This window comes from Thamnophis elegans, chromosome 1, assembly GCF_009769535.1.
Source record: "Thamnophis elegans isolate rThaEle1 chromosome 1, rThaEle1.pri, whole genome shotgun sequence".
In the NCBI taxonomy this organism is placed as follows: domain Eukaryota; kingdom Metazoa; phylum Chordata; class Lepidosauria; order Squamata; family Colubridae; genus Thamnophis; species Thamnophis elegans.
In genome coordinates this window covers 92,545,436-92,560,997 of record NC_045541.1, presented here as the reverse complement: position 1 = coordinate 92,560,997, position 15,562 = coordinate 92,545,436, and the positions used below count along the sequence as shown (strand labels likewise).

Below are 15,562 nucleotides of genomic sequence, written 5' to 3'. Positions count from 1 at the left end.
CAGTTGTATCTGTCCGCCCCGTGCCAACTCAACGAAGCGATGGATGTGATGAGCCAGGGTCTGGAGGCTGTTAAAGACTGGATGGGGGTCAACAAGCTTGTGCTCAATCCAGAAAAGACCGAGTGGTTGCTGTGCTTCCCTCCCGCGAATTGGCCAAGTGTTCCATCTCTCAGGCTGGGGGGTCAAATTATACACCCCTCAGACAGGGTTCGCAACTTGGGAGTCCTCCTGGACCCACAGCTGACCTTCGAACATCATTTGTCAGCTGTGACCAGGGGGGCATTTGCCCAGGTTCGCCTGGTACACCAGTTGCGTCCCTACCTGAACCGGGAGGCCCTCACAGCAGTCACTCATGCCCTTGTGACCCCTAGGCTGGAATACTGCAATGTGCTCTACATGGGGCTGCCCTTGAAGAGCATTTGGCGACTTCAGCTAGTCCAGAATGCGGCCGCGCGAGCGATTGTGGGTGCACCTCGCTTCACCCACGTAACACCTATCCTCCGCGAGCTGCACTGGCTGCCTCTGTTGATCTCCGGGTGCGCTTCAAGGTGCTACTTATCACCTACAAAGCCCTTCATGGTAGTGGGCCTGGGTACTTGAGAGACCGCCTACTGCCGATTACCTCCACTAGACCGATACGATCGCATCGATTAGGCCTCCTCCGAATTCCATCTTCTAGCCAGTGCAGACTGGCAACTACCCGGAGGAGAGCCTTCTCGGTGGCTGCTCCGACCCTCTGGAACGAACTCCCCATGGAGATTCGGACCCTCACCACCCTCCAGTCCTTCCGCGCCGCTTTAAAGATCTGGCTGTCCCGGCTGGCCTGGGGTTAAGATTCTAACCCCACCCGAATTGTGTGACTGTTGTGCTCTCTTTTTAATATGTTGTATTGTCTCCATGTTGGAGTATTGTTTGTCTCCCCCCCCCTTTTTGAACTGTGAGCCGCCCTGAGTCCCCCCAGGGAAAAGGGCGGCATACAAATAAAGGGAAAACGAAAACGAAAACAAAAACGAAATTAAAGATATGATAAGAAAAAAGGAAATATGACTAAACACCTTCCCTCAACTCTTCCCTTTTACATTACTGATTTCTGGGTCCTGGTACATAATTACAGAAGTAACAAAGAACTGTTCCCTAAGTTAATGTTTCCAGAACTATGAATTTGTACTAAGACATTTAAGACAATAGGCACCCCGCTCTTCTGTCAAGTTTTGTTTAATTTCTAATTTGTTTTTGGTAGGTTTTGTTAAGGCGGCTTTGTTATTCTGCTTTTTGGTAACTCAACTGAGTTTCCAAGCTTCAAAGGGAAGATTTTTTTTCCTATTCCTAAGTGAAATGATGCCTATGCAAAGGTACTTTCATTTAGTGCATGTGTATATATGAATACTACCATCTTATAAATTTTTTCTGTCTGCTGAGGCAGGAAACACTAAAAGAATTCTAGCTTGTTTCAGCAAGAATAACTGACTTTCCTTTCCCTTTCAGCTATACCTTAGACTTCTCCGATTTCTCTGACATTTTGTGAACTCAAGCTTAAATTCTTTTGGTTTTTCATTCCTGTCTTGCCACAGGAAGCCAAATTATTGCTGAACTTCCATGATGCACCTTACTCCTCCACTATGGTTCATATGGTGTTTGTTTTAGTTAAAGAAAACACTACAGTCCTCAGTGAAGTATCTAATCCTCTAAAACAGTACAGTTTTTTTATTTTTTTTCCTCGAAGTAGGGTGTTTGTTCCTTTATTGGTATCATCTTCATGGCACTTATGTTTGCAATTGTTGCAGGAGAATTACAGAAGGCCTTTAAGGCATCTGCTGATTACACACACACATACACACACACACACACACACACAGACACCAGTGTGAAAGTCAAAGGCAGGGGTCATACCAGCTCTGGTAATCAAATCACCTTACATTATTTCCTAGCTTCCTTAATAAAATTATTTAGTTCCTCCTGTTGTGTAACATAGCAGAATAGTTACTGGTATTTTTCATGCTTTTGTCCAGGATGCAAATGCTGAAAAAAAATCTTTTGAGTTGAGCACTTTATTTCTTTATTCTTTAATAAAGATGATTTTCTTTGTTTTGTTCCTTTGTTGATCGTTTCACTCCTTTGAGTTTTACCTGCAGTTTGTCCTGCCAAGTCTAATCATAGCCAGACTTGTGTTCACTTACATTATATGTTTCTTTATGTTATGGACTGAGGAGGCTGAACTATCAACCTCAATTAACCAGCTCAGGCTGTCTTGACAAATAGAGGGAGCGGGTAGGAGAGGATTCAAGTGACAAGGGGTGGGATCCTGACAGGACTCCCAGCCTTAGGACATGTTGGCAGTGTCAGAGAGCCAAGCAAAGGCAAATTAGGAAAGCTCCTTGGGAATCAAAGATGTCCGTGTCTAACTGAACCTTACCTGCATCATTTAAGAACTGCCACTAGCAATGCCTCTCTGTTGGAAACAGCTCACTAAGCTCAGAGCTGTGTTCTTGTGTTTTTGTTTCTTGCTCTGCTCCTTGACTCTCTGTTCTTTGATCCAGACTGGCTGGATAACTTCTCTGGTGTGTGACTGAGAGGGGGTGAAGTTGGAAGTTGCTATCTGCAGTTGGGAAAAAATAGCTGCAGCCAGGCAGAAATGCTTCCTACCCCATTTCCTTCATACATTAATTCAGCCACTCGCTATTTTACTCACAAGCATCCATTCCAGCAATCCAGCTGTCTGTAATAAATTATTAAGGCATGCTCTGATATTTTCAAGGATGGGGCCACATCCAGAGATATCCTCATCCCACCCAGAACCCTAGCTTATAGAAGCAGAATGAAGAAGGATAGGAAGAAATATGTAAATACATGAAGATGGGGAAATAGAGGTGAAGTCTGGAATTTGGTATCTATTACAAGCAGGCAAAAGTGCTATCAGTCTACTGTCAGGACTACAAACTATGGTGAATGACATAACCTGGTGGGAATCCTACTTGGAGTTTTGCTGAGAGCTTGGTAGCAACTAGAAGAGGAACAATCATACTAAGATAGTGCAACCCAACTAGTGTATGATCTTTTGGAAGGAGGTGAAGGCTATATGCCACTTTACAGACTTTTGCTTAAAGTAAGTATTCAAGGATGCGGTGGCTCAGTGGCTAACACATTGAGTTTGTCGATCAGAAAGGTCAGCAGTTCAGCAATTCGAATTCCTAGTGGCACATAACGGAGTGAGCTCCCATTACCTGTCCCAGCTTCTGCTAAGCTAGCAGTTCGAAAGGACGTAAAAAATGCAAGTATAAAAATAGGGACCACCTTTTGGTGGGAAGATAAGAGTGTTCCGTGCATGTTTGGCATTTAGTCATGCCAGCCACATGACCACAGAGACGTCTTTGGACAGCGCTGGCTCTTTGGCTTTAAAATGGAGATGAGCACCGCCCTCTAGAATCGGGAACGACTAGCACATATGTGCGAGGGGAACCTTTATCTTTAGTATTCAAGGACTCAGTATTTTAGGCACGTTTACATGGCAACCTTAAAAGTCCTAGAAGGGTGGAAAGCAACAGTCTATTGTGGGAAAGCGTTGTGAAATAAAGCATTGTTTACAGGTTTGTTATGCTGCAATTTGTCCAGTCCTTGGAAAGCAAAGAACCCTCAGAGTGATTCCTGGATTGTCATGGACCACATTTATAGTATCTTTCTGTCACTACAGTTCCCTTTTTATGAACCTGTGCTGCATTTGTGTTATATGGCTTGGCTGTCAATTGAACTCTAAATTGCCTATGCTGCACTCAGCTTTCAAACAGACCTTCACTGCCCTGTTACTTTTCAAAGCTGATGTGCAACTGTGCAGCTGGTTCTCTGCTCGCCTTTGTACTTTATTGCAGCACTATTTGTCAATAAACTACTTCTAAATTAAGTTTATGTTCCTGATTTTTCTGTTGTCATTTAGGTTTTTTATTTTATTATTCGGGTTTCTTCTTTTCTGTCATAGATTTTTTTTTAATGAATAATTTTCTTAATGCTCATTTTAGGTTCTTTCAATATTATTCATTGGAACATAACATATAACTATCACAGCATATGAATTCCTACTTTCATATGCATCTACAAATGACTCGGATTCAGACAGTCTGACATAGATTTTAGGCCTTTTCAGTTTAGTTTAGTTTAGTTTAGTTTATTTGGATTTATAGGCCGCCCTTTTCCCTGAGGGGACTCAGGGCGGCTTACAATCATTAGGGAGGGGGTGAAATTCAAAACAAACAATATGTGCACAAAATAAATAAAGTAATAAAAACACAACTTGCATTCAACATTCACACTCGGGTGGGGCAAATCGAAGACTTATCCCCAGGCCTGTTGGGATAGCCAGGTCTTAAGGGCTGCGCGGAAGGCCTGGACGGTGGTGAGGGTGCGTATCTCGACGGGGAGATCGTTCCACAGGGTCGGAGCTGCAACAGAAAAGGCTCTCCTCCATGTAGTCGCCAGTCGGCATTGACTGGCAGATGGGATTCGGAGGAGGCCCAGTCTGTGCGATCTTATCGGTCGGAGGGAGGTAATCGGCAGAAGGCGGTCTCTCAAGTACTCAGATCCACTACCATGAAGGGCTTTAAAGGTGGTCAACAGGACCTTGAAGCGCACCCGGAGATCAACAGGTAGCCAGTGCAGCTCGCGGAGGATGGGTGTTATGTGGGCGAACCGCGGAACTTTTCACATTCCATACATGTATTGGTCAAACTACTAGGCAAGATCAGAATACTCCCCTTCAGATTTATATTCCTTCTACATTCCAGGTTAGAAATTTCCCATTCACACTTCTTTCACATGCAAGTACATAAGGGATAGAGTCTGCATTAGCAGTATCACAAAGCATGTTTCATCAATTGCCTCCCTTGCTCCTGCTGTGAATGCCTATAAATAAAATACTAGAAAATTTAAAAATTTAGAATTCCTAGCCCTGTTCTCTAGATCAGTAGCAATAACCCTGAGGACAATCAATGACTTCATGACACATTACTCAGTACAAACAAAACCAATTAAAGCACTTTCTAAGTGCTAAAGTCTGCTCAGAGGTTTTCGATTGCATGATCCCACAATACCCCTTATCTCTTGTGTGGGTTATACAAAACACAGGAAAGTTTTGAGATATGGGATGGGTTTATAATAGAGAGCATAATCTTATAATAACTGACTAGGAATTCCTGTGAATTAGGGAAATCATCTTCACTGAGAAGACTAGATAAGCAAATGAAAGCAAATAAATGCCTAGATTACAAAGGTTGTGCAAGAAAACAGGCAAGATGGTGCTTACAAAATCATGATCAAACCCTAACCACTCTTTCTCTCTCTCTCCCTCCCTCTGTGTGTGTCTATTTGGGCACACACACAAACGTATTTGATCATGATGCTATAAGCACCATCTTGCCTGTTTTCACTTCTCCTGCAGAACCTTTATAACCTAGCCCCGTGTTGGTGAACCTATGGCACGCATGCCAAAAGTGGCACGCAGAGCCATCTCTTTGGGCAGGCCAGCTGACATCTGTTGCTCTTTTGGGTTCCAGCATGCACATGCGTGCTGGCAAGCTGGGGTTGGCATGTGCATGCACTCCAGAAATCGGAAGACCAGGTGACCGGCGTGCGTGTAAATGCCAGAAACCGGAAGCTCAGCTTTCCGGCATGTGCATACACATTGGGGAACTGCTCTTCCAGTTTCTGGCACTCCCCCCCCCCTGCACACACTCCCATTTTGGCACTCGGAGCCGAAAAGGTTCGCCAACACTGACCTAGCCATTTATTTGCAACACACACTGTCATTGAAAAACATGGATCTCTTCAAGATTAGCCAATGGTTTAAAAGAGACTGTTTGTTCAGTAAAGGTGAACTTTTTTTAACACCAGGGTTCCCCTTTCTTTTTCTTCCCCTTGCCACAACTTCATCTAATTTTGTCCGTGCTTTTCTCTTTCCAGTGAAATAATTCATTCTCCTCACCACCACTCCAACCTGATTTTTCCTTTTTTTCTGTCTATTGGGGAAGGTTATTTGTGTGTATGTACTTAACATGTTTCTTTGTGTTGAGTGTTATGTGTATAACAGAAAATGGTTGAATTATGCAGATCAGAGATCAATCTTTTTTTTTACATAGAGCATTTTATGTTAAGACAATTAGTTCTAATCAGAAATTATTATTTATATTATGGGGGATGCCCTCTTTTTTACAGTTTGGTTTCCAGCCTACATACACATAAACACAATACTTGTACAGAGTTTCTGTCCATCGTAAGAGTAATTTTTGGAATGGAACTTATCCTATTCATAGTTACACATATAATGTCCTCTTTTCTCTTTCAGAACAGCAAATTCATTTGCCAACCTTAATGCTTCTCCATCAATGATTCTGAAGGGTGAACCATGTTGAGATTTTTCAAGATTGCATTTGTCCTTACACAGAAGGTATAAAGATCAAATCTACACTGCAGGTTTTGTTGAGTTTTCCATTATACCATAGATGAAATACCCAGGTCACTATTTCTGTTAGTTGCAAAATTTTGTTCAGTTAAGATAACTATAAGAAACGTCTGGGTATAAATAGGATTTGATAGATCACTTCATGTTCAAAAACTATTAGCTATAATTTTAATAGTATATGTTTTATTCATACATTGTATTGCACTATGTACCATAGTTTGGCCTATGCCTGCCCATAAATATATATATATAAAGGTACACACACAGACACACACACACACTTACTTTAGGGTACAGACAATCTCCAAAACTGATTTCAGTTGGAGTTAAGAAATGGAAAGTTGGACATTGCATATGATTTCTATTCCTCTTTTTCTTTCTCGTGTCTTACAATAAGCTTACAGTTTGCTCAGGAATACATTTTTTCATAAAGATCAAATCACAGAATTTTAGATAAAATTGGATTTGAAAATTTAAATAGATACCATAAGCAGATTAAAGAAACAAAATAAAATCCACCACTGGAAAATATTATCAATAAAGTGAAAATATCAGGTTTCAGAAGTTTATGAGGAATATTTTAATAAAATGATTTTAAGATATTCTTAGAAGCCAAGTAGAGAACATGCAAAAGTTAAAAAAAAATTCGGAAGTAAAAATAACATTTCAATTATTCATGAAACAGACTTTCAATAATGCCTTATATATACATGGATGGATTCCAGGCAAGAATAAATAGCTTGTATTAATATAGTATTTAAATATATATTTAAACATACACACCTTAGAATGGATAGAACCATCATTTCCAAATTCCCAGTACTGACATATATTGTTTTTGTCTCTGAAATAAAAAGGCTTTTTAAGTTAAGAAATTTCTAAACCACAAAGATAATCTATTTATAGCACAATTCACATCTTATGCTCTAAATATGCTTTATTTGGAGAATATATCAGACTTAGTTGTAGTGTTCCAATTAGTGAACTATATTCTAAATTAAAAGGCAAGACATTATAAAGCTGCCTGTATGGTACTGAACAAGTCATTAACTTTGTTCATACAAATTTATTGTGAAAATAGAAAGAAACTATTATTCCAACTTGAACCCCCTGGAGGAAATTGAGATGTAAATGAAACAAAAGCATATAAACTATATGTGACTGAACTGTACACTATTCATTAAGATATCTAGTACCATACCATGCATACTTCAGATTCACTGACAAGATGTTGAGTCCTTATTCTGTTCTGTGCAGAAAGGAAACAAATCTATAGCAATTATTTCAGGAAGAACTTTCAAAGATGGTTAAACTATTTAAAGAAACTAACATCTAATAAGGGTATATAATTTAGAGGCTATTTAAATATACTTTAGATCACCTTTAGAATATATTTTCCCCTAGTTCATAACATCTGAAAACCAATCATCTCATAACATTCAATTTCATCTCAATAATTGTACCTTTAGAGCATATTGTATCAGTACCTTTTCTGCAGGGTTAACTTATAGCCCTCAAGAGGTCTGCCATCCTGCATCATAGCTCTGATTGGATGACCAACAGACAGACTGCCTTGTGCCACAGCTCGACTTACAATCTTCCCAGCCTTTCAATGAATGGGGGGAAGGGGGTATGAATAAGTGAAAAGAACCAGAAAATTCAACAATGTGTTACAAATGGAGAGGTCATTATGCCTGGATAACTCAGGATATTAACAGTTGGAAAAACTGAAACGCTATCCACAACTTAGCAGTCAATGAGCCTTGCTCAGAATCAGTGATCTTCTGTACGACAAGGGTGGCATTTTACAGTTCAGTGCAAAATAGAAGAGACCCTTGATATCTTCATTTGTCTTTTCCCTCTGCATATTTCACAGTGCAGTGATTTAGGGTCCATAACGTGTCACTTGCCATACTTATAACTATTGAGTTTACTTGAAATATGTATGCACAAGGAAAAAAGTTCAGTGAACTGCGAAGACTGCAACACATCTATAGTCATTAGGTCAATTTAAAGTTTTATCTCAAGTCTAAAAGAATGTTGGTTAAACATCCATAACCACATCTGTTTAAATAAATAACAGCAGTACTTCTGCAATAAGACAACTGTTGTAAGTGCAATCACTTTATTGATTTTTTTTTCCCTTTAAAGCTGCAAACCTAAACTCTAGATTTGGCAGCAACTTCCACCAATATCATTGGGATTTGAGGTAAAGTAACTAATTTGCTATATAGCAATCTGAATTTCTTCTCACAATATATTCCTTGTGTTGCCCTTCATACAGAAAAGCTGTCATTTCTGTTTCATCTTCTGCTGTTAATAGTTCTGTTATTCCCTGTCCTATGATACACAGGATTATGCTTAAGGAACTTTTCCTTGCAGTATTTTGCAATGATGTTGTATGATGCTGGCATTCAATTTCATCATTTTACCTATCAATGTCTCATCTTACAATTACATTAACCTGATGTATCCTGTAAAGAAGCATTTTTGTATCACTATGATTAAGATTTCTGTTAAAATTCTGTCTTTACTAATAGATGAGTGGAGCCAATCCACAATCAGTGACAACTGCATCCTTATGCAGGATATTGCCAAGACAAAATTACCTTGGACTTTAGTGATCTGAGTTCCATCAAAATTACTACCTTTTTACTATTTATTGTTTTCAATAAATCAAGGAATTACCATAAATCATTTGATGTCATGTATTAACAATTATTTCTATAAATCACTATAAAGTTTTAGTTTCTTCTAATTCTGCATAAATTATTAATTTTAATAATTAATGATTATTAATAATGTATAATTTATATAGAATTCTTTATAAAATTCACATGTACACTAATGACAAAAAATCAATAATTGTTTCGGCTTTTAAAATCTGATTTCTAGTTGATTCTTCTACTTCACTGTAGTGGGATATATTTGAACAGTGACTCTATAAAACAGTGTTTCTCAACCTTGGCAACTTGAAGATGTCCGGACTTCAACTCCCAGAATTCCCCAGCCAGCGAATGCTGGCTGGGGAATTCTGGGAGTTGAAGTCCGGACATCTTCAAGTTGCCAAGGTTGAGAAACACTGCTATAAAAGATGAATGAAATACAAGATTGTTGAAACAATTAAAAAACCACTATAGTTATTTGGTGCAAGCCACAATAACATCACTACACAAATAGTACAGAACATAATCAATATGAGTGGTTCCCAAACTTGGCAACTTTAAGACTTGTGGACTTCAATTCCCAGAATTCTCCAGCCAGCTCTGCAGAGTTGGCTGGAGAATTCTGGGAATTGAAGTCCACAAGTCTTAAAGTTGCCAAGTTTGGGAACCACTGATCTATATTATTTGCACAGTGACATCTGATGCATTAGATAGCAGTTGCCCTCCCCTAGACACCCATGTATAACAAACAAATTATGAACACATTATTAAATCTTTTTCAGGAGTACCTTTGTGATGAGCCATATATTTGAAAGAGGCCAATGTTCTGTGTCTATTGGATTTTGACAGTGATTTCTTCTGGCAGTGCCTTTTCTCATATTTTCTATGGTAACTGACATGAGGAGAACCATCTGGGGATCAGTCTGCATACCATAAGAGAATATGATGTTATTTTTTTTCTTTGATAGCAGTAAAGGTAACAACAGATCAGATTCAACATATTTATTTATTACAATGAGGTATCATCCCACAACAACCTAAATAAAGCATTTTTATACTATATGTATTGTATGATAAAAGAAGTTTGGTGACACATCATTAATTTTTACCAGTTTAAATTCTACATATGGTAAAATAATTCAGCATTTTTTAATATTTGGTTGCTCAAAGGTAAATTCTTCTACAATTCATGGGATTATTCCTAGATTAAAGCCTAAAAGTGTGCATAGAATTAACTGTATCCACTTAAATATGACTGCAAAATCAGCCAAATCAGGTGACAATAGTAAAATCGCTGAGCTACATTACAGGTTTATAATTGGGGTAATGGAGAGGCTATTCAAAGATCTTCTGACTGCGTTGAAAGTCATGTATGAAAGCTACATTTTATTTTCAGAGCTAGCAATCATTTCACAGAGGCATATTCAAGGTATCAAAGACACACACTATGGGAAAAGAATGCTCAATTTGATATTACCTGTTAGCCAGCTGCAATAATATTGAGACAAGAAACCCCACAGTTCTTATACAATGGGAACTAATCCCCAACAAAAGGATGAGGGGCTTAAAGCAACACATGTATTTGCCCTTTCCATTTTATGTTGCTATCAGAGGCAACACAACTGTGTGGAAGATTGTTATAGTTGGAATTAGTGAGGGATAGTATTATGATGTGCATAACTCCTGCTGAAAGTCCCTGTGTCCTCTTAGTTACACCACTGGCTTTAATCTTATCATGTTTGATTTTGTGGTGCACGGGGAGGAAATCTTGTTCCTTTGTATTTATTTGAGGTTGGTACCCAGCACTAATACCATGCTGTGTTTCAAGAGATACAATGCTGGATATTACCTGGAAAAAAAAACTGCATAAGAAAGCAACACCATATCCTTCTAACCCAGCTTCAGATGATATTATGGTTCCCAGGAGTGTGGAGCAAGGATATAACAGATAGTATAAATAATTATATTAAGTATCACTTCTTTGGATGCATCAATTCTTCCATCTTGTGCTTAAATGTATTCTATCATATTGCACAGTAGAGAAAAGTGTTGTGTCATAAGTGAAATAATCCATCTGACTCAGCAATCAGTAATTAACATCCTTTGATTACTATTTTACTCTGCAGGAATTTTTATGAGCCATAGCTTCGGGAAAATATTGCCTAATCCTATGCCAGAATAGATAATTTAGTAACTGCAGCCACCAAGAGGCCCATCAAGCTCTCTCTTAAAGCCACTGTGTGTGTAAGGCTTTATATTTAATCCATATTCTATTTTTTTTAAAAAACCGAATTCGTTGATATACTGCGAAACAATCCTCATTTTAAAAAGTGTCTCTGAATCCCACCTAATACATCATACTGTATATAATTTTTAATAAACTAGAGTAGGGAAATGAAACATTGATGTAAAGAAATCCGTTAATACAAACACTGTGCTATAAAACAAAAATTTCTCATATCATACACTGATTTACTAGTTCGTGATTTAAAATTTGGGGCAGTCACTCTTAGCCCAACTCATCTCACAGGGTTGTGATTGTAAAAAGAGGAGAAAAGAGTACTGGATACGCTCAGTGCCTTTACTCATTTATAAAAATATTAAGGGTGGGATAAATAAATGTAAATTAAAATGTAAACTTCATAAGTAACTGTATGGGGAAAAATATCAAACACCTGTAAGGATATTACTTTCAAGGGCTGTGCTTATCAAAACAAAATGCTGGTACTATAATCTGTCTCAGATCACTGATACATTGTCAGGCTTTCTCAACAGAGATAAAAAAAGCAACAGGTTATAATTGCCTGGGTTATCTCTATCCTCAGATTTATGAACATGGATTATGTATCACACATTTTACACGGTTGGAAAGGGTTTGACTGTCAATAAGGAATGAAAAGGAACAGTCAGGTGGTTGAGCATTACTACCTAGGCCCAATGACAATCGTAATGTGTAAGTATCCAGAACACAAGACTTTTGCCTCTTTAAGGTATAATCCTTTTAGGGTTGCATACATCCCAGTGAGAGCTTTAACTTTCAAAAGTATTAAAGAAAACCACCAACATCTGACTTTCTCCTTGAAATTAATTTTTATAAAGTTGCTCTTCAATTATGAAATTAGTTCTCAGCATAAATGTGTTGATGTCACAACTATTATGCATACTTTTGTTTTTAAGCTTAAATAGAGTAAGAAAAAAATATCTTATTGCTTTTTTTCAGTTTTCATCAAAAATTATTATTAGTAATTATTTCTTTCTGTTCACTATAATTAGGAGTGTAACTATTCTAAATTTTAAAACATATGATCAGTTCATAGTGATAATAAGCAGCAATAATTATACGAAAAGGAAATAAATTTTTCTCATTTCTCCTTTTACTGCATTCCTCTGAACCAAATCTGTTCTAAATTCTTTTAGTTCCTTGGGAATAGTGGGAGTGTGAATTGGAGAAAAACTTATACTCCATTTTGTCAACAAGTAAAGTAATTCAGGATCAATCATTTTAGTTTACTCTGAGGCTGTTATTTCAAATGAAGTCACTGTGTCTCTTAAGTCATCTGTTTAATTAGTTCTTTGTCCACTCAAGTCCCCTTTTCCTGCTGGAAAGATTTTCCATATTGGAATAAGTGAAAAAAATGTCTTATAGGTTTACCAGCAATAAGTTAAAGATTGGCTAAAAGGGAGATGAGCCAGGTACATTACAAGATGCACTTGAGTATTATTTATTATATTTATAGCCTGCTGTAATCCCACAGGATACTAGTGGTTTTAGAGAAATACAAGAATCATTAATACATTTATAGATCAATTAAACTATTTTTAAATAAAAATTCTAAAATATACCAGAGGTACAGAATCTTTCCAAACCATCCACTCAAACACCTTTTCAAAGAGCTGTTTTCCACTGATTCCAGAAGGCAAAGTTGGTGCCAGCTTAAGTTTGAGAAGAAAAACATTCCAGAAGAATAGCATTGCTATTTACTCTCTGATACAAAAACTAGCAATCTCTAGGACACTTATGTACCAAATTTATTCCCTCATCATACAATATCTGGAGATGATGGAAAAATAAGTTACAAGATCAATGATAGATATCTGACCTCTTTAACAAATGCAATTCTTCATCAAGAGTTCAAAATCATGGACAGTTATGGTCAAAGTTTAATGTAATAATGGACAAACACTAAAGAGACTGGAAGCAACAATTCAACCAAGAGCTGCAAGAGTCAATCAAGCAATGTAATATCACTGGAAGGGGTTCATATGTTTTAGCCAGGGGAGATAAACACTAATATTAAAAATAATGTTGTAATTTATTAAACTTGTATGTCACCCAACTTTCAATTACTCTGGGTATAATCAAACTAAACTATTACAAAAAAATCAAAAGGATAAGATTAGGAATAGAAAGTCTCCCATTCTAATTTCAAAACCTTTTCCCATTTTGTTCCTAAACAGATTAAGTTCACCATCTGGGAAATCAATGTGCAAGAAAAAATGCTGCTGAAGTTCATTTATCATGCCACCAAATTTCAGTGCTGTCACCTTGGGCATTTGAGAAGTTTCACATGGCCTATGGCTTGCTTACCCTGGTATTAGGGTTCAGCACCTAATATTTAATGGAACAAGATTGAACATGTCCAACATTTTAAAATATCTCTATTTTTGTCTTTATTTTATTCATTTTTGTTTAGCTTTTTGACCTCTGAGTGGATGTATCCCTTCTGAAGTGCTGGGTTACAATTACCACAATCTCCACAATCTCTAGCCAGCATGGGACTGATAGAGGCCGATTTATTTCTGTTGTCATGAGTTAACTATTTACTCTGAATGTAGATGTTTCCTATCTTCAATGACAAGATGCCCATTCCAAGCTTTTCTGGATTCAAAATGTCATCCTCAACAAAGAGAAGATAGCTCTAAAAGCTCTAAAATTGAAAACAGGTCTTGAACGCCTGAAAATTTTAATTTATAGATGAAATATTTTTTTATTTTATATATAATAACAATGTGAAATCCCAACTGCCAGTTTTTTCAGTTAGTGTTGGCCTTCAGATGCTTTAAGTTCTTCCCAAGAATATAGGATGGCATATAATTATTATCCTTATTTACCTTATTTTGGAAAAAAAGATTGTCTGGTTCCACAGTCTCCAAGACCTGATGTTCTGGAGCCTTAATGAATTGAAAATTCTCTGGAAATCCATCACAAGCCTCCCAACTAAAAACAAGAAGCAAGAAGTATTTTTTTTATAATTACATTAATATATCATCTCAAATATTTTATTAGTGTGAGTGTTCTAGTAGCAGAAGTCCAAGTCTGTTTTTTTCTCTTCCCTCCCAGTGAAGGGAGGGACTATTTGCTTCTTCAATTCCTCTTTACTTAAAAATAAAACAATAAGGAACTAGAATATTTAAAAATATTCTTTTTTTAGTGTAAACAAGGATAATAAAAATGGAAAAATTCAGCTGTGGCACAGAGGAATCGGGTAAATTTTGAATGTTTATTTATAGGACTTATGTGGCCACCTATGTCATATATTGATTCTAGGTAGCTCATAAGGTAAAGGTTCCCCTCATACATATGTGCTAGTCATTCCCAACTCTAGGGGGTGGTGCTCATCTCTTTTTCAAAGCTTAAGAGCTAGCGCTATCCGAAGACATCTCCGTGGTCATGTGGCCAGCAAGACTAAATGCCAAAGGCACACAGAGTGCTGTTACCTTCCCAAGGTAAGGGGGGTTCCTATTTTTCTACTTGCATTTTTACATGCTTTCGAACTGCTACGGTAGCTCATAACTATCCATAAAACATGGCTAAAAACAAATGTAAACTTTCCCCCAGGCATGACATCAAACACCTCCCAGCTCAATCCCTCTGCTTGGGGGAAGAGCCAATTCTCTTCACAGCCATCTGGAAAGCTAAAAGAATAGGGATTCCTTGGGCCTCAGGTAGGAGGATATTTCAAAGGATTGGAGCAGTCACTGAGACCTTATCAGGGATCTCCAAGGGGTTCCACCACAAATGCGCGAATGACAAAAGCGTGCCTCACTAAACCGCGGTGACAAAACCGCGGTGACAAAACCGCGCGACGAATGAGCGACGAATGAGCCCTGAAGCGCACCGACAGAAGCGCGCTATAACCTAACCCAAAACCTAACCCTAAACCTAACCCTAAACCTAACCCTAAACCTAACCCTAACCCTAACCCTAACCCTAACCCTAACCCTAAACCTAACCCTAAACCTAACCCTAAACCTTACCTTAACTTAAATCGCGCTTCTGTCAGTGCGCTGTTGTCGGTGCGCTGTTGTCGACGCGCTTTTGACATCGCGGTTTTAGCACCGCGGTTTTGTCAGCGCGCTTATGACGTTCACGCTTTTGTTGGGTCACGCTCCAAGGTCCCATCAGGTGGCAACATTTAAGGGAGGGGACCTAGAGCATGCTCACCCTATC

At 38.0% G+C, this 15,562-nt stretch overlaps 1 protein-coding gene across 1 annotated transcript in view; it reads right to left on the bottom strand.

Annotated features, from left to right (window-relative positions):
- DCDC1 (doublecortin domain containing 1) overlaps window positions 1–15,562 on the bottom strand; it is a 246,979-nt gene that overhangs the window by 104,410 nt on the left and 127,007 nt on the right. Inside the window, exons 13-16 of the mRNA XM_032212936.1 lie at window positions 14,224–14,329; window positions 9,900–10,034; window positions 7,933–8,051; window positions 7,229–7,289 (exon numbers count right to left, since the gene is read on the bottom strand). Of these exons, the coding sequence (XP_032068827.1) occupies window positions 7,229–7,289; window positions 7,933–8,051; window positions 9,900–10,034; window positions 14,224–14,329 (421 nt within the window). The remainder of the gene's footprint in view (window positions 1–7,228; window positions 7,290–7,932; window positions 8,052–9,899; window positions 10,035–14,223; window positions 14,330–15,562) is intronic.